The sequence below is a fragment of the Gopherus evgoodei genome, chromosome 4 (genome assembly GCF_007399415.2).
Source record: "Gopherus evgoodei ecotype Sinaloan lineage chromosome 4, rGopEvg1_v1.p, whole genome shotgun sequence".
NCBI classification, from domain to species: domain Eukaryota; kingdom Metazoa; phylum Chordata; order Testudines; family Testudinidae; genus Gopherus; species Gopherus evgoodei.
In genome coordinates, this window is record NC_044325.1 from 95,149,535 (window position 1) to 95,175,008 (window position 25,474).

General features: G+C 38.0%; 1 protein-coding gene across 1 annotated transcript in view; it reads right to left on the bottom strand.

Moving 5' to 3' along the window:
* DCDC1 (doublecortin domain containing 1) overlaps positions 1 to 25,474 on the bottom strand; it is a 426,134-nt gene that overhangs the window by 164,658 nt on the left and 236,002 nt on the right. Inside the window, 5 exon segments of the mRNA XM_030562124.1 lie at positions 16,792 to 16,949; positions 17,367 to 17,525; positions 21,762 to 21,890; positions 22,699 to 22,723; positions 23,919 to 23,978. Of these exon segments, the coding sequence (XP_030417984.1) occupies positions 16,792 to 16,949; positions 17,367 to 17,525; positions 21,762 to 21,890; positions 22,699 to 22,723; positions 23,919 to 23,978 (531 nt within the window).

Here is a 25,474-nt window from a genome sequence, read left to right on the forward strand (position 1 = left end):
AATTGTGATATTTGTTGTTTTGCCTAGTCGTTGGTTAAGATAGATAAGGTTTTTGTTGCTTACATTCATCTTTCCATTGTCCCGATCTCTCCCTGAACTTTCCCGTGTCTATTTTTCCCCTGCTCCAATCTCCCCCTCTGTGTGCTCCTCCGTGTCTCCCTGTTATAATCCTTTGCTGCTTTTTCCCCCCACATCTGCACTCTCTCCGAACTTCCCAACTCCTTGCTGCTTCCCCCCCCACGTCTGCATCACCCTCCAAACTTCCCAAACCCCTTGCTGCTTCTCCCCCTGTGAAACTTCCCAAACCCTTTGCCGCTTTTTTTTTCCTTTGTTTTTGGTGTCCGTTTGTTGCTTAAACCTCTCTCTAGCCCTTCTTTATACTTCTCCGCTGCCCCTCCCCTACCGAAGATCACCATCACACTGCTCCATTGTCCTTACCCTGCAGGGCTTCAGAGTCTCTCGCCGCTTCCAGCTGCACTCTCCTCTCATCAGTTGCCACTAATCATTCACTCCCCTCCCCGCTCCTGCTCCTTGACCCAGCCTTTAGGTACACTCTTGCAGATTATCTGCTATCCTAGCCTCACAAATTAAGTCATTACTTTTCTTTTATACCGTTACATTGCATAATTTCACTTATCACCCATATTGTATTATTGCACTGTGATTCACATTTTACTTGTAATTATAACACCCCATTGGTTGCTTCCACTTTTCTGATATACTTTGTATTTGCATTGATACCATTGTGTTACATTGTGTATGAGGCCACTAACCACTTAATACATTCTATCTAAGATTGCTGACCATTTTATATAGAAGCTACCATTTTATTTTGCATTTCTTCTGATACGCTTATTGACTGTACTGTATCCCATTGTGCTGAACCCCACTTACTGTACCCCACTGTTAGAACTCCCTACACTGTTCAATAAGAACCTCCCCATCATTGTCTATTGTAAACACCCTATACACCCCATCCCATCATATTTCATTGTTAAATTCCCACCACTTCCTTTTTCCTTTAATAAAGAAATTAATTGGCACCCCACCTGTGTGGTAATTGCTCCCCAAGATCCCATATACCTGCAGGAAGGGACAGAAATTAGATTAAGATAGATGTCTTTTGGGTACCTGAAATGAATGACTGAAAGAGCCTCACATTTCCCAAGTATTTGTTTATCTTAATTTGCAAGAAAAATCATAAGCAAATGCATTTTGCATAAAATAAGGCATTTATGTGTTTAGGGATCCACTGAGTATGCATCTATGAGACCTGTCGATGGCTCCAATAGATTTGCTTTGTTCTTGGTCTGAGACTTGCAAAATTGTACTATGACGCTAGAAAAAGAAATTAAATGTTTTAATAAGGTATGAGAAGATGTTTATTCTTGGTTTATTTTACAGATTTCTAAAAGGGTGAATCTTACATGTGAATTGGTTCTTTCTATTTCCTCCTTCTACTTCCAGTACTAGAATCTGATGGAACAAATGGATTGGTATTTTGACAAAAAGATAAAAATAGAAAAGAGATAGACTAAAAATATAGGACCAAATCCTTTAAATCAACAGAAGCTTTCCACATCCCTGTGACAGGGAAAATACCACAGCAGCCCAGCACCATAGCATTTAATTTCAGAAAGGGGAACTACGCAAAAAATGAGGTTAGTTAAACAGAAACTAAATGGTACAGCACCAAAGTAAAATCCCTTCAAGCTTCATGGAAACTTTTTAAAGACACCATAATAGAGGCTCAACTGTATACCCCAAATTAAAGAACATAGTAAGAGAACCAAAAAAGAGCCACTATGGCTAAACAACAAAGTAAAAGAAGCAGTTAGAGGCAAAAAGGCATCCTTTAAAAAGTGGAAGTTAAATCCTAGTAAGGAAAATAGAAAGGAGCATAAACCCTGGCAAATCAAGTGTAAAAATGTAATTAGGAGGGCCAGAAAAGAACTTGAAGAACAGCTAGCCAAAGACTCAAAAAGTAATAGCAAAAAAAATGTTAAGTATATCAGAAGCAGGAAGCCTGCTAAACAACCAGTGGGGCCACTGGACAATTGAGATGCTAAAGGAGCACTCAAGACGATAAGGGCATTGAGGAGACACTAAATGAATTCTTTGTATCAGTCTTCATAGTTGAGGATGTGAGAGAGATTTCCAAATCAGAGCCATTCATTTTAGGTGACAAATCTGAGGAACTGTCCCAGATTGAGGTGTCATTAGAGGAGGTTTTGGAACAAATTGATAAACTAACCAGTAATAAGTCACCAGGACCAGATGGCATTCACCCAAGAGTTCTGAAGGAACTCAAATGTGAAATAGCAGGACTACTAACTGTAGTCTGTAACGTATCATTTCAATCAGCTTCTGTACCAAACGACTGGAGGATAGCTAATGTGATGCCAATTTTTAAAAAGGGCTCCAGAGGTGACACTGGCAATTATAGGCTTCAGTACCAGGCAAACTGGTTGAAACTATAGTAAAGAACAAAATTGTCAGGCACATAGATGAACATAATTTGTTGGAGAACAGTCAACATGGCTTTTATAAAGGGAAATCATGCCTCACCAATCTACTAGAATTCTTTGAGAGGGTCAACAAGCATGTGGACAAGGGGGATCCAATGGATATAGTGTATTTAGATTTTCAGAAAGCCTTTGACAAGGTCCCTCACCGAAGGCTCTTAAGCAAAATAAGCAGTCATGGGATCAGAGGAAAGGTGCTCTCATGGATTGGTAATTGGTTAAAAGATTGGAAATAAAGGGTAGGAATAAATGGTCAGTTTTCAGAATGGAAAGAGGTAAATAGTGGTGTCCCCCAGGAGTCTGTACTGGGCCCAGTCCTATTTAACATATTCATAAATGATCTGGAAAAGGGGTAAATAGTGAGGTGGCAAAATTCGAAGATGATACAAAACTACTCAATATAGTTAAGTCCCAGGCAGACTGCGAAGAGCTTGAAAAGAATTTCTCAAAACTGTGTGACTGAGCAACAAAATGGCAGATGAAATTCAATGTTGATAAATGCAAAGTAATGCACATTGGAAAACATAATCCCAACTATACATATAAAATGATGGGGTCTAAATTAGCTGTTACCATTCAAGAAAAAGATCTTGAAGTCATTGTGGATAGTTCTCTGAAAACATCCACTCAATGTGCAGTGGCAGTCAAAAAAGCGAACAGAGTGTTGGGAATCATTAAGGAAGGGATAGATAATAAAACAGAAAATATCATATCGGCTTTATGTAAATCCATGATACGCCCACATCTTGAATACCACATGCAGATGTGGTCACCCCATCTCAAAAAAATATACTGGATTTAGAAAAGGTTCAGAAAAGGGCAACAAAAATGATTAAGGGTATGAGGAGAGATTAAAGAATGGGACTTTTCAGCTTGTTAAAGAGACACTAAGAGGGGATATGATAGAGGTCTATAAAATCATGACTGGTATGGAGTAAGTAAATAAGGAAGTGTTATTTACTCCTCCTCATAACACAAGAACTAGAGGCCATCAAATGAAATTAACAGGCAGCAAGTTTAAAACTAACAAAAGGAAGTATTTTTTTCACACAACAAACAGTCAACCTGTGGAACTCCTTGCCAGAGGATGTTGTGAAGGCCAAAAGAATAACTGGGTTCAAAAAAGAACTAGATTAATTCATGGAGGATAGAACCATCAATGGCTATTAGCTAAGGATGGTGTCCCTAGCCTCTGTTTGCCAGAAGCTGGGAATGGGTGATAGGGGATGGATCACTTGATAATTACCTGTTCTGTTCATTCCCTCTGGGGCACCTAGCATTGGCCATGGTCAGAAGACAGAATATTGGCTGGACCTTTGGTCTGACCCAGTATGTCTGTTCTTAAGTTCTTTTATCTAAGGACAAATGTTGGCCTGAAAAATATAAGCGTTCAGATTTGTAAAACTTACAATTTTAATATGTTGAATACTGCACAAGAATCCCTGCAGTTTCATTGTAGGTTTTTACAACCCCACAGATTACATTCTGATCTCATTTTGGCAAAATAGCTATATTTGCATTGAAAACGCTTGGAAAAAATGGAAAGCTGACTTATGTGAAAAACGAGGTATATTTAGCTAGAAATAGGCTCCTTTTGCTTCAAAAAGGTGTAACCTATGAACTGATCTTTGAAAATTTTCATATTTTGAGTTCATTACAAGATGTACAATAGTTTAAAATTGACATTAATATTTTACATCCCTCTTCTGAAGCCAGCCTGACTGGTACACAGTCATAGTTGCTGTAAAAAGTTTGGCTGCTATCACTTTCTTTGAGAATTTAACTTTAGAAGTAAGCTATCAATCTTCAAATGTTTTACACAGGGATAAAGTTAATTAGGATTGTTTCCTCAAGACAGTAAGTGCTTAGCAGAGTGATAATAAGAGTTCTTTGAGTCTATCTCCATTTGGCCTGTGAATAAAACCTCCATCATTTTTAACTTTTTTCAATATTGACTAGAACTTTTGTGGCATAGATTTACAAAGCATAACAAAACCATACCAGAAAACCTTGCGAAAACAGTCCTTTTTTGTTTTAATTATAGGTCCATTCAAGCCTCAATGTGAATAAATCATGAGAGAGCCCTGAAACAAAAAAAAAGGATGTGGTCCACAAATGAAAATCCATCAGAAGTCATTCGGTAAGAGAAGATTTATTCCTACATGAAGTGTGACTTCAATTTGGCCAAATAGTGAAGTTTTTCCACGCATCCTAATAGTCCCTACTTAGCTCCTGGCTCTGTGCTCCATTTTCAGATAAATATTTAGACAAAAAGTATCACAACCAAGGACTCCTGCTACTAAAACTGTGGCAAAAACAATAAATATTCCTCGATCCCATCTGACTAAACTCTAAACAAAGATATACCACTAATGACATAATCAAGTGCTAAGAAAAAATCACCATAACCTACTGGACATTCTAGAAATTCCTTCCCAAACTCAATTTTTGTAATTAGGCAGAACTAGGACATGCCCAGAAGCCTATTACTACCACAGCACAAACATGGTAACCAAACTCTGATGCCCATAAAGGCAAGGCAATCCAATCCATCCAATCAAACAAAATCCACCCTGTTCCCTGTCCTCCCAGCCCCCTTTCTTCCCCCCACCAAAAAATAAAGACTGGCAGCTTACATTAAATCTTCCTCAGAAAGAGGAACAACTCAGTTAGTCAGGGAGTTAATAGAGGAGGTATCTGAGCCTCTAGCTATTATCTTTGGGAAATCATGGGAGACGGGGGAGATTCCAGAAGACTGGAAGGGGGCAAATATAGTGCCCATCTATAAAAAGGGAAATAAAAACAACCCAGGAAACTACAGACCAGTTAGTTTAACTTCTGTGCCAGGGAAGATAATGGAGCAGATAATTAAAGAAATCATCTGCAAACACTTGGCATGTGGTAAGGTGATAGGGAATAGCCAGCATGGATTTGTAAAGAACAAAACATGTCAAACTAATCTGATAGCATTCTTTGATAGGATAACGAGCCTTGTGGATAAGGGAGAAGCAGTGGATGTGATATACCTAGGCTTTAGTAAGGCATTTGATACGGTCTCGCATGATATTCTTATAGACAAACTAGGAAAGTACAATTTAGATGGGGCTACTATAAGGTGGGTGCATAACTGGCTGGATAACTGTACTCAGAGAGTAGTTATTAATGGCTCCCAATCCTGCTGGAAAGGTATAACAAGTGGGGTTCCGCAGGGGTCTGTTTTGGGACCGGCTCTGTTCAATATCTTCATCAACGATTTAGATGTTGGCATAGAAAGTACGCTTATTAAGTTTGCGGACGATATCAAACTGGGAGGGATTGCAACTGCTTTGGAGGACAGGGTCAAAATTCAAAATGATCTGGACAAATTGGAGAAATGATCTGAGGTAAACAGGATGAAGTTCAATAAAGATAAATGCAAAGTGCTCCACTTAGGAAGGAACAATCAGTTTCACACATACAGAATGGGAGGAGACTGTTTAGGAAGGAGTATGGCAGAAAGAGATCTAGGGGTCATAGTGGACCACAAGCTTAATATGAGTCAACAGTGTGATACTGTTGCAAAAAAAGCAAATGTGATTCTGGGATGCATTAACAGGTGTGTTGTAAACAAGACACGAGAAGTCATTCTTCCGCTTTACTCTGCGCTGGTTAGGCCTCAACTGGAGTATTGTGTCCAGTTCTGGGCACCGCATTTCAAGAAAGATGTGGAGAAACTGGAGAGGGTCCAGAGAAGAGCAACGAGAATGATTAAAGGTCTTGAGAACATGACCTATGTAGGAAGGCTGAAGGAATTGGGTTTGTTTAGTTTGGAAAAGAGAAGACTGTGAGGGGACATGATAGCAGTTTTCAGGTATCTAAAAGAGTGTCATCAGGAGGAGGGAGAAAACTTGTTCACCTTAGCCTCCAGTGATAGAACAAGAAGCAATGGGCTTAAACTGCAGCAAGGGAGATTTAGGTTGGACATTAGGAAAAAGTTCCTAAGTGTCAGGGTAGTTAAACACTGGAATAGATTGCCTAGGGAAGTTGTGGAATCTCCATCTCTGGAGATATTTAAGAGTAGGTTAGATAAATGTCTATTAGGGATGGTCTAGACAGTATTTGGTCCTGCCGTGAGGACAGGCGACTGGACTCGATGACCTCTTGAGGTCCCTTCCAGTCCTAGAGTCCATGAGTCTATGAGGGGACTGATGGGCTCTCCTCCACAGCAGGCACATACCTAAGCAGAGATTTGAATGCCACTAAATCCCAATCTAGAACCTTATCAGAGAAGTAGGAATGTACATTGTTTCAGTTTACTAAAATCCTTATGGTAAAAAAATAGGGAGTTATTAATATTATAAGAAATGTAATTTATTGAAAAAAACCATCAATAGTGCATGTAGGAGAAGTAATATCCTTCTTTTTCAAAAGTACTAAGGCTACCCCCTTTGTCGACTACTTTGTAGCATGCAAAACAGCAAATTTTTCATAAATATTTTTACAAAATATTGAAAGCACTCCATATGTTGAATGGAGAATAAATCAAACACTATGGTTTGCAAAGGCTAAGCAAGGTTCTACTACTTGATGCATATTTCTGTACATAAAACAGTTCTCTCCATGATTTCAGTCAGTATTTAAGTCTTTTTATACTTTTATAGCATTGTTGTTGGTTAGAAGTAGTAGACTGATATCTGAAAATGCTCTTTGCTGCACAGCAGCCCTGCCTGCCATCAGGGAAAAAATAACCTACCATTTCAGTTCTTTGTCAATATATTCACTTTTACTTCAGCAACTGTTTTTTGAGCTGCATGGTGTGTGTGGTGTGTGGTGTGTGTGTGGTGTGGTGTGTGTGTGTGGTGTGTGTGTGTGTTGGGGAGTTTAGGTCATAACAGGGCTTCAAAACTGATTAATTGTTTCATACAATATCGGGGAAATGCCACATGCTGCAAGTTGCTTGCTGAACAATCTACATATTTCCTGGCTATTCTATTCTAGCAAAAAGATTTATATTAACTTGCTGGGCAGTGTTGTCTAGTGGAAAGGACACTGGACTGAGAGTCAAGGACACCTGGGTTCATTCTTGGCTCTGCTCCTGGCCTGCTATATGAATTGGGAAGGTCATGTGTCCTCTCTGTGCCTGTCTTCTTTATGTGAACATACAGTACCCAGCAGAATGAGGAGCTAATCTTGGTAGGGGCCTAAGAACTACCAAAATAATAATAAAAGTGCTGTATTATGTGGGTGGGTGGGTGCGTGTCTGTGTAAACTGCATGTGTTTATTACAGGTGAGTGAAATCATTTGCTAGGATTTTCTGGGTATATCTCACTTAATCATTTCCCTGTCATTGTGAGGGCTTGGGCACTGGTGCAGCTTGGCTCCTCCTATTCTATTCCTGTGGCACATATCGCGTCTCTTGTTGGCTATAATACTGTGGTCTAATTTTGGGTATTGGGTTTAGTGTGCGGGTGCTGGGTGGTGTTGGTGACCCGTGATATATAGGAGGTCAGACTAGATAATCTGGTGGTCCCTTCTGGCCTAAAATTATATGACTCTCTGACACTTGGGTTCAAAGACTCCTAAAAATCACTTTGCACTATGCATGTCTTGCTGCACAGCAGCTGTGCAAGGGGCCTGCACATCCTGTTTCCCACATTAGGTTTCTACATCAGCTCTGTATAGGCCAGAACAGAGGATGGCACTAGAGCCATGGGATCTGTGATTGTGTAATACATCTAATGACTAACACCCCACACAAGTGGACAGAGGCCACTATTCTAGAACAAACTGCAGGCTGGTGTAACAGCCCTCAAGGAGACTGAGCTGTAACTCTATGCCCTGGCCCTGGATTGGGATGTGGATTTTACTTCCCCAGTTCCACACCTCCACCCTACCATCTCACTAATATTAAGTCCAACTACTGGAGGGTTTACATGAGTGAAGAGAATTTCAACCTATGTGCAAGTATTATATATTAATATTGTAATTATTACATTATCTCAGAAGTACTTTTTCCATACCTACGTTTTCTTATTGGCTTGATGAAAACCTTGGTGAAGTAATTAACTAATTGGAAAAACCAAAATTTGTCAGTGAACGTGAAAAGACAACAAAACATGCCAAAACATGCAAACACTTAGCACTAATAATGAAAAGAGAATATTTTAACTCCTGCATGCTGCACTTGTAGCATTTATAAAGCCTTTTAAAAATTCAGCTGCTGGGATGCATTTTGTAACTATGTTCAACTATGTTAAACAGATTCCACAGGAACAACATTTATCCTATGTTAAAGTGGATACCTTATGTATTATGAGTCACTGTGTCAGTATCATTCCTTTCTGCAAGTAATGACCTTTTTTGTAACATTTATCGTTTGCAAATCAACTGTTAAGAACTCTATTATGTAAATAAGCAGTATTATATTTAAAACAAACTGTCTTCTAGTAGAAAATGCTAATATGCTAGTATTTTGGGCTAATTACCTAAGATTTGTTTGGTTTTGGCACTGCTTTGCCCCAAAAAAGCTTTGGATACTGTGGTCAGTCCAGAAGCAGAAATAGCTGTTTCCTGTCAGATTGAATTAGCTTAAACAAACAACAGCCATAGCAAAAATTTTTACCAGGAACAGGAGCCTATTTGATCTCTAAATACATGTCAAAGGATACTTTGAATCATCTAAAAATATTAATGTTGAACACTAACAAGGCTTCATTAGTGACTTAAAAATCATTAAGTAGGACAAAGTATTAAGGAAGAAGATTGCCAGTAAATACTGAGCACACAAATAAAGCAGTTGATTATGCAGATAAGGCAAAACATAATTATAAAGATATATTTTCAGCAAGCTCCTTCATGAAAACATGCAATAAAATCACAATAACCAAAAGTTCTAATATTTTTATTTGATTTTTTGTTTTTTAATGGAATAAATGGCAAGTAAATCATTAAAAGAAATGTCAGCCCTGTCAGTGGCAGCTGCTCTCCCTTCTAAAAAGGGAGGGGAAGTGTAGGAGCGGGGCAGCTAGCAAACCCCACAGCGGTCTGCAAAGTCACTAGTGGGAAAACAACAAAGGCCTTTCCATGCAACTAGCACAGATGTGCCCATAGCCAAACTGTCAGAAACAGTTAAGATGACAGCTACTCACAGTTCATTATTTCCTTCTCACAGGTCACTGGGTGACAAGCTGGGTCACCATGCTTTGTTGACTGCTATAGTCCTCCCTCCACAACCCCTATTCAATTTAAATAAAGGTAAGCTGCTCAAGTTGATATACTAATGTAAACAAATATGTCCTAATGCTTGGACAGCATGAGACTTCAACATTTATTGTACCTTTGTGCCATGTTTAGTGTGATTTGTAACATTTAATCTGAGTGATGAACAGAAAATTGAATTTGGATATCTAGCTGATACAGAGACCAGAATTTTGTCAGGATGCAACTAAAGCATGTAATGAAAGCTAACTTGTCACCTATTCAAAGCTTTAACCTTAGAACATTTACATGGCATATATATAAAAAATAATTTACTTGAATTTCAGTGAAAAGATGGTTTTCCCACAAAAGGGCAAAAAAAGGATTTTTCACAAATAAAATTAAGGGAGAATGGTTAAAATGAACAAATATAGGCTTTTTAAAATGCAAAAACCATATTTCAGGACTGTTTTTAAAGTACGGCATGTGGAAATATTTTTGTTTATCTCCATTGCACAAAAAAAAAGTCTAGCAACTTTTAATTTCATTCTCTTTAAAACCTTTTCATCTGTCATCATGTAGTAAACATATTCTACAAAACAGAGAGAGATGGTGGTTCTTATCTACATTTTGACCACTTGGAATTTACCATGAATAAAAGAATCAAAGTCAAATATTTTATTAACTATTACAAACAATTCTACCAATTTGTAGCTGTGTCATTGATGGGAGTGGGAGAATAATGCCTTAGGCCTTTCCTCAGTAATTCTTCCTAAACTAATAAATCTTGAAAAAATCTAATCTCTGGACCTGGCTGGCTGATTGAGCAGACCTCTCTCTTTTAGATCCTACTAAGTGCCGAGCACTCTGGCTGAGATCCAAGAAAGCACTCCAGCATGTGCTTAATTTTAAGCTAGTGCTGAAGTGCTTTGCTGGAGTGCTCAGAAACTGTCAGGACTAGATGTACATTTTTGTAGTTATAGATTGAGGAGTGACTCAGTAAGACCAAGTCCAGCAAAACATTGAAGCATGTGATTAACTTTAAACATGTGACTAGTCCCATTCAATATCAATGGAACTATTCATATGCTTAAATGCTTTGCTGGGTTAGGATTTAAGCATAAAGTTCATTGAAATTGCCTTGCCTCCCTCTCTCTCCTGATCCATTCTTCCTGGCTCTTTGTGTTCCTTTCCCTTATATTGTGGCTTCCTATAGGCATATTATGGTAAGAATAGCATCTGTAATGCCAACTGAAGGTTACACAACCTCACTAAGGAATTATTGTATCAGGCAAAGAATGTGGCCTCCAGATTTTAAAAATATGGAATGATGATTTTAAGTGAACTGATCTCCTCTATGGGGAATTTCATCTGCTAGTGTTGATGAGATAAAAGATGCTGCTTTCTTTTTTTCTGTTTGGGACTGTGACAGGGTGTATCAACCCTGCACTGGGCCAACAGGGAGGGACAAATCACTGTGGGCCCAGGAGGCCAGGTCCCCTTTCCCCTGCTGTGTATGCTCCAGATGGAAGAGCCAGATAAAAGGAAACAGCCCCACTCAGTCAGGGCTGGCTGCGGAGGAGGAGGAAGGACGGATACTGCAGGTTTCTCCAGAAGGGCCGGTGATGCTCCAAGCAGCAGAGCTCTTGGACCCAGACTATGTTACAGGCAACTTGCCGACTGCAGAGACTGATGGAGACGCCAAACCGTCGCCAGCCAAAGAGATGCAACTTATGATGGGACGTGACCCAAGGGATGTAGTAGAAGCTGATGCTTAAACCCTTAGTGTGGAAGTCCCCAGCTTCATAGGGCACTGGGTCAGAACTTGGTGGAGCAGGAGGAGATGTGTTCCCCTACCACACCCCACCGACCACTAGGCGTGGCTGCTGTTTGCTCTCAGTCCCAGCCTGGGGGCTCAGGGACAATAGATTGTTTGTTTGTTCTGCCCCTCCCAGGGGCTTACAGACTGATTACTGTTCTGCCCTGCCCCAGAGGTTGCTTCCCCAATTGCTACTGTCTCCCCCAGCCAGGAGGTTTAGGGGTTATAGACTGTTTGTTTGGCCTGCCCTGCCCAGAGAGCCAGAACCTCAGTTGCAACTGCCTGCCCCAGCCAGGAGGCTCAGGGGCTATAAACTAATTGTTTGCTCTGCCCTGCCCAGGGGCTATGGACTGATTCCTGTTCTGTCTCACCCAGATGGCTAGAACTACAATTACTACTGCCTGACCCAGCCAGGAGGCTTGGGACTATAGACTAATTGTTTGTCCAGCCTTGCCCAGGGACTGCACGCTGACCATTGTTCCATCCTACCTACCCAGAGAGCCAGAACTCCAACTGTTGTTGTTGGCCTCAGCCTGGAGACTCAGGGAGCTATTGTTTGCCTTCTTGGCCCTGCCAGGGGTCTGGAGCCCACCAAACTGCAATTACCTGATCTAAGTGGGAATCCTGACAACGAGGTGGCGGGGTGTATCAACCTCACACAGGGCCAACTGGGCCCCCTGTCACAGGGCCATATTACCAGGATCTCATGGGGCAAATTATAGCACACTGATTCGAGGATGGCTGTCAGGTTTTTGTGGTAGCTTCTGTTCAGTTTGGTATGAAGATAAGGACATTTTGGAGCCATTTTTACTTTAACCTGTGAATCCTAGTCTTAATCCAGTAGAAAAGAGGATGCCATCCTAATTTTCTCTCTGGACTTTGACATCTTCTAGAGATCAGTCCTAAACTCAGTGCAAACCTGACATAAACTTTAAGTTTCCCATTACTTGATATTAAATCAAATTCCTAAGAACATGTACATAACACAATTCGCAGGTATCCCATATGAACAGATATCAGGGTTTCTCTGAGCTAGTTTATTGAAGACCCAGTGATGTAGACCATGTTTTTCAGCTTGCAAAAATCCTGAAATTGTTTAATTTACATACTCCCCCACATTTTGCTTGTGAAATTTCCCACACTAAAATGCTTAATATGCTATATGACAGCTAACACATCTATCTCTGCCTCTACTGATTCAGAGGACAACATTGCAATTCTCTTGTTGAAGACTGGACAAGGTTCAAAGAGAATCTTTGCATTTCCTTTTTTCATTCTAAAATTTTTGTGTGTTAAAGTTGAAATGTAGATACATAAAATAGTAAAATACTTAATTTTTATATTACATAAAATAATATATACCGAATCTGCTGTGGATAATTAAAGAGACAAGGTGGATGAGGTAATATCTTACATTGGACCAACTTCTGTTGGTGACAGAGATATGCTTTCGAGCTCTTAACCAATTGGTCCAATAAAAGATGTTACCTCAACCATCTTGTCCCTCTACTATCCTGAGACCAACATGGCTACAATTACACTATGGATCATTCCAGTTAGATATTGACATAATACTTATTTTTCTATATATCTAGAAATATCAAATTTCAATATATGTAGTACACAGACTCCCACTGATTTTGTTTAAAAAGGGGTTTGCCTAGTGAGAATTATAGTGGCACTATATTGACTTCAAAAGAAGCATTAATATGATCCCAGTAACTGTTCATTTTGGATCCAGTCCTTCAGTGTGCTGAGTGACTTCAACTCCCATTGCAGGACTGAACATTCATCATTATAACCTTTCAAGAACTTACAAGAAAGTGAATGGCAGCAACTCTGAATAATTGGTTTCAAATACAGAGCTAATATTCTTATAGACAATGGCTATTTTATTCAATACTTTGCTATATCAGTGATATGAAAGGACATAAAAACCACTATAGAACTAGTTATCTAAAATTATTTGTCAGGATTTTCAATTATACCGCGTTCTTTCATTATGGCTAAGTATTAGGAGTGGTATATACCTTTAGCATATTGTAAATATTTTTTTAAAAATATACTACTGGGATTTAGAACTGATTCCAGACAATTATGGTTCAAATTTCAACTCAATTCTGTAGTGCCAGACATAATATTAAAAATGAGGGGTAATGCACACTGTTAACTATTTAGTATTTTGTATTAACAAAAACTTGTGCTCATGAAGTATCCAATTCAGCAAAGCATTTAAGTGTGTGATTAAATCGTAATGAAGACATTAGGACTCAATTATGTCTTTAAAACTATGTATGTACCTAGGTGCTATATCAGCTCAGAGCCTAATATAAGAATCTAATTGGTCATGGAAAATTCCAAGCCAAGTGAGTAGAACCTATTTTATAGCTCAATGTAAACAATAAAACATTGAAGAGTACAGTGATTGTGAGATGCCACCCAAAACTCTGGATGTCAGACATTTACTTTTCTTTCATCTTGTATCTTTCCATTCTCCCTACTCGAGGCTTATAGTATCACCTGTCTTGTCATGTTTTTCTAAATATAATAATGTTCCACACATAGCATTATCCCAACATAGCCTGTTGTTCTGACATAATATGGTAGCTTTCTTGGAAAAGGACACAACTTTATTACAGGTTGTCTTAAAAACCACCAAAGGACCAGTCAATTTTACATAACAGTGTCTATTAATCCTAAACATGCCCCCAAATGCTTTTCTCTGATGACATTATTATCATGGCAGATTCCCACGTTAAGGGTGAGCTCTGCCTGCCCCAATTAAAGCCACCTAAATGACGGTTGTTCTGTCAATATGAGGCTATATTCACTGCCCACTTTGTGGGAACCTACACATATGAAAATGAATCTGTTTCCCTGCTCCCTGAGAAATATCATTTAGTGATGACAGCTCTGAACTACAATCATCCTGAAAGTACTTTCATCTTAAAGTACAAAACTATGAAGAGGAAATATTTACAAACATAACAGAGTTTTTATTTCTTGCAGTCACACACAGCTATCCCTTTTGGTCCAGCCAATATCTGACAAAACCCAAACTCAGGTTGGTTCACTAAATAGGCAGAATCCAAAACCTGCTGGTCACCATTGAACAGCTTATAAAGGGGAGTGACTAATGCCAGTATGTGCTAACTTAAATTGCTGGGCCCATCCTGAAGAAAAACTTCCACAGAAATTTGCCTAAATAAAAACTCCAGGCCTGATATGTAGATAGAGTTTCTACAAAAAACTATTCTATGCATACTTCATTCATTTGTGTGGCTTTCCTTCTCCCTATTACATAAATAGATCTCAACAGGCTATTTTACTGCTATATAACCGTAGTATAGCTTTCACAATCATAAACTATATATTTATTAAATAAAATATCTTATACGTATACAGCATTTTTCTTCTGGAAAGATGCTCAATGTGTTTTACAAACTATAACTAGGTGGAATGTTGCAGCTATCTAATAGTCTACAGCAATACTACATCACAGGTCAGGACCAAAAAAAACAGAGGAAAAGAATATAGAGGATTTGCTATGTTTGATAAGGAAGGTGACCTAAACATTTTATGAACTAGTATTGTTCCTACTTAAACATTTTACTCCAGAATGTTACTGACTATAAAATAATATTGTTACAAATTAAAGATATTAGTATGTGTTTTACTTCTTACTACAAAATACCACAATTCAATAAGACCCTCCAACACACATAAATCCCATGGGAATTAAGGAGATTCATAAAGTTCAGAATGCGCTGTCTTGATTACAAGGATACTTTCTGAATCAAAGTCTGTCTTCTGTCAGAGCTGCTCTTTGGCCTCCAAATCATAACCTTTTAGCAACAGTAAAGTTGTAAAAATACCCCAAAGCATGTAAATCGATAGTTAGTACACTTTATTCTTAACTTTTCCCACTGTGCTTAGGTCATGTGGCATATATCGTAACATGACATAACATGCAATGTAACATAATCCATGGTAACACTGTAACATCACACAATAATTTAAGACCCTAGGAATATATACTCTAAACTTTGTAGAATAAATAAATGATGTTATGTTAGGCTTAACTTTGTATTTCAAAATATTTTTGAAAAAGCCAGTGTAGCCTGTATTAGCTGATTTTGAGCTCTTACATTTTATCTTTTAAACACAATAGTAATAACAATTAACTTTAAAGCTTGGCAGAATATTATTATTCACGGCTTTTGCTAAAACTCTTCAGTGCTTTGAGGAGCTGTATAATTGCTAGGTAGTATTAGAACTAATATAGTATATTATTCCCAGAAATACTGGCTACAAAACATAGCACTTTCAGGAAGAAAAATCAAAGCATCAACCAATGGCAATTCATCTATGTGCAACACTTCCTGGAAAGGAAGAAGTTTAAAGGTATCTTCAATAATCTGAACACCCTGGTATTTGGAGTTATTTGTATTATATGATTTTATTATCATTATTTTATTATTATTAATTAGTTGGGAAAATTACTACTACTAAGGTGATTTTAAAAAGTATATTATCGATCTGATGTTGCAAATCTTACTATAACTTCAAGGTTCACGTGCTATATGAAAAAAATGGCTGCTAAAATTCAATATTGAATTTTTGTTGAAAAAAGTATCATGAATGTCTATTAGACCGGTTTTCTGAATGATAAACCATTCATTTTTAATATTTTGCTCTAAAATAATTCAACATGGTTGCCCACAAAGAGGATAATCTATCAAATATAAAGGTAAGAAAAATAAATATTTTTGTGTTAATTATAGAAGCTTGAAGCTACTATTATACTTTCCCTCTGTAATTTCACATTACTAAGATTGGTTACTTTTAGATATAGCTTTAACCAAAATATACTCTTAGGCTATGGACTCAATATACTATGCCATGCTTCAGCTCAGCCTAAATTTCAGGTTTATAATGAAACATTTATTATGTAATCCTAAAAAAGTCTAGTGGCACAAACCATGTCACATAATGTCAATAAAAGTCATATTACTTTGTGTTCTATGAGGTTTATGCACAGAATTTAAAAGTAAATTCCCCACTTACTATCAAACTGGGTGTACACATGAATCTTTATGCACATAAATGTCACCCCTTTTCATTAATTTTGGTCAAAAATCCATGTTTGCTTACAAGCCAGAGGGCTTCTGAGATATTTCAATAATATCCAGGAAATCAATCTTACATGAAACTGAAGGAAAACATCTAATGTCATTGAACAATAAATATCAGTTCTGTCAGTGGCTTACCTTTGAGCTGAGGCCTTAGGATGTTTCTCTTCTAGTTTCCTCACCAGTGCGACTGTCAGCTGCATAGTCTCCCTTAGGGGACCTGCAGGCATTAAATGGGCGTCCAAAGGTCCTGAAAGTTGTTTCTGATTGGAGTTGTTGACATTTTTTTGCAGAACCTAAAAAATGAAGTACAACTCTGCAATTTTTATATTGTTAATTAGAATAGTATGTGGCTACTTTTTCAAGTAAGTACTTTTTCTGTTGATCAATGGAAAATGTTGAAATCCAAATAGCTATGTCAAGATTTATCAAGAAACAGAAATCTAAGGAAGCAGTGATTTTTTAACCTCTTTCAGATATACAGAATGTGCAATTTCGACAATTTGGCACTCAGTGGAATAAAGGAAACTCAAACTGTAAAAGATTTGGAACAAAAAAAAGTTGAATTCATTAAAATCTTGCCTTAGTAAATGTATTTGTCTCAGATTTTTAAATTAACAAAAGCAAATAAGTTTATTTATTTAAACAGACACAGATGGTAGAGGTTAACTTCTCTCTTTTCGAAATGCATTTTTGAAAAGACAGTCTCTGACCTGCCTCTGGCTTGGTACAGTGACCTCTTCCGCTGAGCTGCTCTCTATCTCCTGATGAGCTGTAGACCAGGCCCCATGGTGGATGTGGTGTTCCATCTGGGTCACCTCCTCTCTTACATTTAGCTCCTCTAGGTAGGTCAGGACAAACTCAGGATAAGCCTGTAGGAAAGGACAAAGGCAGAAGAGTGACAAAGAGTAACATTAGGGTATATCAGCAGAATTACAACAAAGTACACACCAGGAATTATGGAAAGAGTGGTTGATATAGGCAATGTCACAAAAACTACTGCATATAAATAATTTTGTATTTCAGGAAGTTTTCCTAATTCAGATTTACATAATGACTTTTACAGATGTACTACAGTGAAAAATACACTATGCAAAGGCTAAGAAGTAACTTAAGAATATGAACTGACGGCTTTTAAGACTGAAACCCCCACATACATGGAATAAAGCTTTTCTTATTACCTCTAATAAAACAAATATTGTATCTCTATTTTTAAATAACTATATATAATTAAATATGAGCATCATATTTAGCTAGGCTCTGAAATATAGGCTATTAGCAGAATGCCACTTCTCAAAAAAGCATGAACCCAAAACATATTTTACCATTGCAGATGGAAAAAAAGCTCTGAGTTGTGAAATGACTGCATTTTATTTTTTTAAATAACTAACAATAAAATTCAGTTGCCAACTATTGACCTTGCTAGCCTATCAAAGTTAGCTAAAATCCTCCAGGTGAAATCATCATATCCTAGCAATAACATCCTATTTCCTTTCAGCAGGAAGGGAGATCTGCATTCTCAGCCACTTAATCAACAACAAAATCACCATATATTCCATCAGGGTAACATGATCAGTCTCATTTCCTTAGCCCAGGCTGTGAAGTGACTGCATTGTCCCTACTTAGAAGCTACTTCAGCCTAAGTAGCTTTCAAAGGGTCATAGGTGACCATGGTGAACGAGGCTGGATTATGCCTAAATGAAAGTATTTTTTGCTTACAGTCATTATGGAGAATGTGGGGAAATTATGGATTTTTATGAAAAATATGCATGGCTCAGTTTACCCACTCACTTTTGTATTATGACCTATTAGAACTGATGGAATCAATTTATCCTCTGGGACAGGAAAATAAGAGATGGATGTTGATCACAATACACAAGTCTTGGTTGGTATGAATGAACTATCAAGCCCTGTCAACATGAATGGCGTTATCTTGAAAATTCAATGGAAGACCAACAACCAGACGTTAACTTTTAATGACTACCAGCCATAGGAGGCAGAACAGGTGAAAGCAGTAGATGACAAAGGTGTGGGAAAACTGTAAGAATGCTGTAAAATATCAGAGGGGTAGCCGTGTTAGTCTGGATCTGTAAAAAGCGACAAAGAATCTTCGTGTGTCTGATGAAGTGGATATTCACCCACAAAAGCTTATGCTCCTATACATCTGTTAGTCTATCAGGTGCCACAGGACTCCTTCTTGCTTTTGTAGGAATGCTGTTGCCCAGTGCAATGGGAGAGATGGAATCCTGGATGCTTTGGGCCAAAGAGGCAGGCAACACTGCTAGTATGCACACCTTTATAAATTCTGCTTTTTATTCTAATCTGAGGACCCTACACACTGAATGTCAATTGATTAATGAAAGATGGCTTGTTTTGAAGAGGCTGTCCTATGTCACTGCAAAACATCTGCTGGTTGCATAGCTCTCAAGAAGGGTAAGTTCCCAACTGGAGGGTTATACTTTTTGGACCTGCTGAAGGAGCCATGGTGAAAACTAGCAGTGCTGAAGAAGTGATCCAGTCTCATGGTAGTAGAGCCATAGAGCCCTTTGTAAAAAGTGGAAGTCTAAGGCCTAGCTTTGATGATCTAGCCTCCCAGAGACATTGTGTAAAAGTTAGAGGCATAGTATTTCCTGTGGGTCTTTGACAGACACAAATGTAGTTTACAGCTGTATGATCACTTTTACTATTTTTTCATGGAAAAATATTCAAACACTTGTTAAGTACTATACTTCAAAACTGCAAATATGAAACATATTTTTTTTAAAAATACACTCTCTCATTAATATTTCTGTGGGGACCGTCTGCTAAACACAGACTAGCAGTTAGTGACTGTTATTATTATATTTCATAAACACAAGGGCAAACATTCCACTGGGTAGCTCTTGAGTCCAGTCTATCTAATCTATTTAATATATAAAGCACCTATTGCTATTGTATTTTAGCACCCTTTCTAAACAATATTCTGCAATGCCAATTCTGTACCCACGGATATCAATGAAATTTCTGAGCCCAAACAGAAAACAGAACATCAGGGCTGCCATGCAGATCTGAGAGAACCTTTTTGTTCCATATATTTTGAGATCACTTGATAATGTTAACATCACAATAGCTGTTGATAATATTATCAATTTTAGCAGATGCATCTAATGATAAAGTTCAATATTTTGTGCCTCAGTTGTAGTGTCTTGGTTTTCAATTAGTTTACAGTCAACCTTTCTTCATCTGTGAGGATCTTTTTCTTCTGAACTCACTGTATTTTAAAGTAAACTTCTCAAACAGAAAAAGCAGTACAATAAGTGGCTTTCATTTTCTGAGGAACAGATTAGATGTTTTTCTGCCGTCAATAATATTGAGTCTTGCTAGCTGTGTATCTAGAATTTGATGCAGCACTCTCACTTGTTTATTCACAGTTATCACTGTCTTTAACTCAGATCTGATACACTACACTAGATCTCCCACAAACATTTCAAAAGTGCTTAAGTGACTTAGGAGCCTAAGTCCCATTGTGTATGAATCACTTTTGAAAATGGTACTTAGCACTTTTTTAAATTTTACCCATAGTCTTTAATGTGTTTCACTTTTAGGATTCAATTTGCTTTAAGTGCACAATATTCATGATGATACCAATGCACAATCCATAACAAAGTATGGCTATTAAAGAGCACAGTTAGCATTTATTGATTTCTAGAAGTAACTGAAATCTGATTTCTACCCTTGTTTATAATGAGATCAGACTTGACGTTATTTTTCAGGTAAAGCTTCTATTGATTTAAATGGGAGTGAAGGAGTGAAGAGTATAGAAACTGGCCCATTATGAGTAAGGGCAACAATTGCAGTTCTGAAGAGAATATTCAGGGAAGAAACCCAAAAAGTTAATTTATCCTCAATGCATAACACTAAGATGTTTGAGAAGTTAACTTGTACTGTACTTTACAGCAATGATATTGTCAAGAGACTGGAAAGAGATTATATCAGTGTCAGATTAGGAATAAGCACTTTATAGAACAGCATTTGATCATTTTATAGTATTGCCTATAAAAGCTTACATAGTACAGAAGACAATTATATTTAAGCAGTATAAACAATAGATTGTAAATTATTTACAAATATAATTATCAATGAATAGCAGATATCAATTCCAAAGAAAGTGAGTTTCCCTTTCAATATGAATGTGTCACATATCATTACACTGTATTATGTCATTTTACTGTGTCAGTTCTTGTTGGCTGACACATGCTACAACTTAAAACATGACACTACAGATAAAGTGAATGTGCTGGGAAATATATAGAAAAATACACCATTTGAGGATTAGAACTACTAATTGTTAGCACCCTGTTCTCAGTGAGTCAAGTACAGGCCAGAATTGTTCTGTTGTCACTTGTCAGCAGTTAAGTAGTAGAATTTTTGGAAGTCAATATTATATAGAGAGTACACAAAGGGTTTTTAAAAGCCAGCACATGAAAAATCACTATGCATAACAAAAAGAATGAAGTGCTGTACTCAGCAAGTAAAGAAAGAGAGAACACTTCTACTGTCGCTTCATTCTGTCAGTCCATCAATGCTGTGTGAACAGTAGTATCTAATCATTCCAATGGAATGTGCATTAAGAGTGGGAGGAAAATGGAAGGCTGGTCCCAGGCAGACAATGCTACTGACAGGCCTGCTATTGATTTCCTGCTGGACTGAGTATTCTATTATTTTCTGTAAGTTAGCAGATTTTAACACTATACATGTTCTCAACATTTCAGGGCCACATTTTCAGAAAATTCACTGTACATTCAAGAGCCACTGAAACTTTTTAGGTCCTGGTAAGTACAATTCAATTCATCTTTGCAAAAGGCACTGGACATCACCCCATCTAAGCCACTAGTGGTATACAGCCAATTATTTGAGTTGGAAGGGCAAGAACGGGAGAAGAGAGTGAATGTTAACCAAATACTACTGTCCATGGATCCCTAACACCCACATATATGAACTGACCTAAACTATGTCAGAATTCATTCATTCAAGCTGCAGCATGAGGACACTCATCTTCACCCATACAAAATAAAGGAGTCTCTTTGTCAACACTATGCACTAAAGGCCGTTGCACTCATGTTGCCAACCTTAACACTGTCATTCAGAGACTTGATGTGACTGCAGTCACTGAAAAGGAACTTCTTGACAGCAAATATACTCAGAGAAAATACTCCTATTCCACCAGTAATGTATTTGAAGAGTGGTGTTTCCTTTACCTGTCAGAGAGTAAGCACAACAGCCAGCAGTTCATTGTATTTACAAAAAGAGCAATCACAAGTGTAAGTTGGTTGGTATTTTTAATGTCATCATCTTCAGTTTAGTCCTGAAGCAGTTGGTTTTAGTTTGTTGGTTGATTTTATTTTTTAAGAAGTGGGCTTTGTCCAGCAATACTGAAAGGAGGACAGGAGACACCTGATATGGTTTTAATCAGGTCACAACTTTATTATTAGATGTCTGGGACTAACCAGCAGATAAAAGTGGATAGTACAGGTAACTCCATGATCATTCATTAACTACCGGGGTCCTTCTGTCAGCCTCCTCTTTTTCACCCAGGGCCCCCAGCCAACCCATTGCTGAGACCTTCACCCAAGGCCTTCCACAGCTCAATGGCACATCTGCAAATTCAGAAACAAAAGTCAGACCTTCCCTGCTTGGCCACCTCTTGCCCTCCCCAGGGAGAGGCTTGGAATGCAGGCAGGAAAGGGGTCTCTCAGAGGAGACACTGATTGGTACAGGGAGGCTGAGGCAGGGTGAGTCCCTTATCATTCCCCCCTCAAATAAGGGTTATAGTGGGCTATAAGAAAGGGGGGTTGACTCCCTGCTTTGCCAGCCATAAGAGCTCTGAATACCCCCCTTCCCATTCCACTTGTTTAACAAACACTTCTTTTAAGGTGTTCTAAGACCTTTACCAAGCCATTTATCCAATCGTTGCAACCCTTCCCTATGGAGTCCCTGCACTGGGCAGCTGCCCCACACTTATATAATGAGTTGTGACATCATAGCCTAACTGTCTTCCCTGTGTACCATAACAAAGCCCTCCCTGAATTCGCTGTGGGAAAAGCAAAAATAAAAACGTTGGCCAATCTGGTGGTGAGGTAAAAATTCCTTCCTGGCCCCCTAGAAAGGAGCAGCTATGACAACACCCACAGCAGGTCCTGAGCAAACCTGGCATTTTGCTGCCTCAAGGGGAGGTAGAGTGGGTGCTGTTCTGCTTGGTCCTGGAAAAGGGAGTTTCTCCCACTGGGCTTGCGTGTTGATCTCCCCACCAATTCTGGTCCCTGGGGAGGAGACTCAGTGTCAGTGTCACCACACTGACTCACACTCTCTTCTACAGCCACTTCTGAGCCTCACACCCCCTCCTGGCTGTAAAGCACTATTCCCTCTTCCCTGGCAAGCTTAACAATGCCCTGACTCCCATCCCCACTGTTTAAAGATGCTATGTTGCCATTGACTCAGAGTTTTACTGAAACAACTGCCTTGCTATCATTTAACTTGAGAACTGTCCTTTAAATATTCCTCACAATACACAAATACCATAAATAGGCGTTCCCTTCTTTCCCAATCAAAATGTGGAGAGGCCTTTCTACATCTCTTTTTTCATGAAAGAATATCTCATTGTTTGCTAAAGCTGTCTCTACGTTTTGTTCCATGTACAAAATCACTACATTTAAAGCTCTTTGAATGTTTAAATTAAAAACTCTGTTAGTCAGTGGCACAGCAAGACCTGGGTTTAAGGGGCTAAAGTTCCAGCCGACATGGGTATAAGCCTCTCTCAAACAAATGAATATAAAGCAATGAAATATGCACCTCATTTCAGATGGCAGTAGCACCATATATTATTTTTAGCTTTAGCCTTCCTTCCAAATACTGATTTCTGGCCAAGTGAATTTTCTTATATCAATTAAATTTAGAATAATGTTGCATTTTTATTATATAAAACTAGTTATAATCAAAATAGACGTGTGTAAAATAATGATGAAGGAAATTATTTAAAAAATCAAAGGACAAAGCAAATTTAAAAAAGACACCAATAACTGAAAAAATATGTTTATAGAATGTTCTAATATTAACATGAAGGCAATTTAAAACAAAAACATTGAAATTATTAATGCAGGATGGTGCTTTCCTCACCACACGCACATAACTTTCCTACATTGATAGGTTTCATGTGAAAGTATGAAAAGGCGGGTAAACCAGTTTAAGAAACCCTCTTCTTCCTTCAAACATACTTATGAAGCACGCACCTTAAATAGATAGAACCATCATTTCCAAACCCCCAGAGTTGATAGATGCTGCTTTTGTCTCTGTAATGGAAAGGTATAATCAAGAGTCAAACCTGCTTAGTTCTTACTAAATATAATAAAAAAAAATTAACACAGCAAATGGCATTTACACTTTTAGTTTCCAGAGTGGATTTCCCATATAAAAGATGCCTTTTCACTTTTGCCTGATGAGTCATGATACATGTTTTAAAAACCAAAAAGCTATTCTGAAACAAGAAATTAAACACAATGCCAGTGACACTGAAAACCTATTTCTTTTTCTGTTTTCTTATTGTGTTTTAGATAATCCATTTCTTTTGACCACACCATATAAGAAATCAGATTTTAAAAAAATGCTTAAATAGGGTAAAAGTTGTGATACTGAGAAATCCCCAAAATGCCCAAATTCTAACTGACACCTGGATTTAACTCATGATGCCTTATTTCTGGGGGAAAGGACTTCACAATAGCACAAGCTGAAGAAGGAGGATGGACCTTAAGGTTTAGTTTCCTAGATTCATATCTTTCTCAATCTTAACATCATCTTACGATTTTTACATCATTAACATTTCAATATTAAACAATCTAACACTTCAAAACAAGAAGTTCCTTAAATCAGTGCAATTTTATCAGATCTTTAAATAGAGGTTGCTCCTGCCCTTTAGTCTCAGGGTATATACAAAAATTCATTTCTGAGGTAGTGTCCTATATAAGAAAAAAAGACATCTTAGCATTCCAATACATGGACATTTGCTTAAGGATATATCAGCAGGCAAAAGATCATGTGCATCTGACTTGTGTAACATTTACTTAAATGTAAATAAATCAAAACTAGGTTCAGTGCACAATCTTATTCATATGGGACATGTCTTGGGAATGACCTAGCGTAGGTAGAGGAGTTTTTCTCCCTAAGTGTCAGCAAGTGACAGATCTCAGTGACACCCTGTGATATTTTTCTGCAGGGAGTGCACCCAGAATAGAAACATACTCAAAGTTACTAGCAATCTTGACATCTGTAACACTCCTGGGGCATCACGTCAGCCCCCTTTAGGTTTATTTCAATTTGATCTACATATCCATGAATATAAAATCAATGTGCCCAATGGTGTAGTAAAACATTCACCCTATCTTTTGCAATTGTTCCTTTGCTGGGAAGTATAGGCATAAAAGGCATAGTGACCCTGAGAACTATGCCATTGGGAATACACAATATTAATAAAAGATCTCCCATGCGGAGCAGGTAACAGATATAATCTACTAAAAAACTTTCCCTTGATCTTTCTTTCTAGGGTTAGGCTGCTAGAACAATATTGGAAATGTTTACTTCTAAATAAATGTGAATGTTACCCAGTGTACCTAAGTCACATTCCATATTTCATACTATTTAATTTTCAGAATGAGGCCCGCTTACTAAAGCATGTGTAGTCCTTATGCCAAAATAGACTTCAATGGGAATACTCATATAAATCAGGGCTACTTTTTGAGAAAAGAATTTTTAGAACTGTACCATGTTACTGAGGTGGTTCCTTTGTCATTAT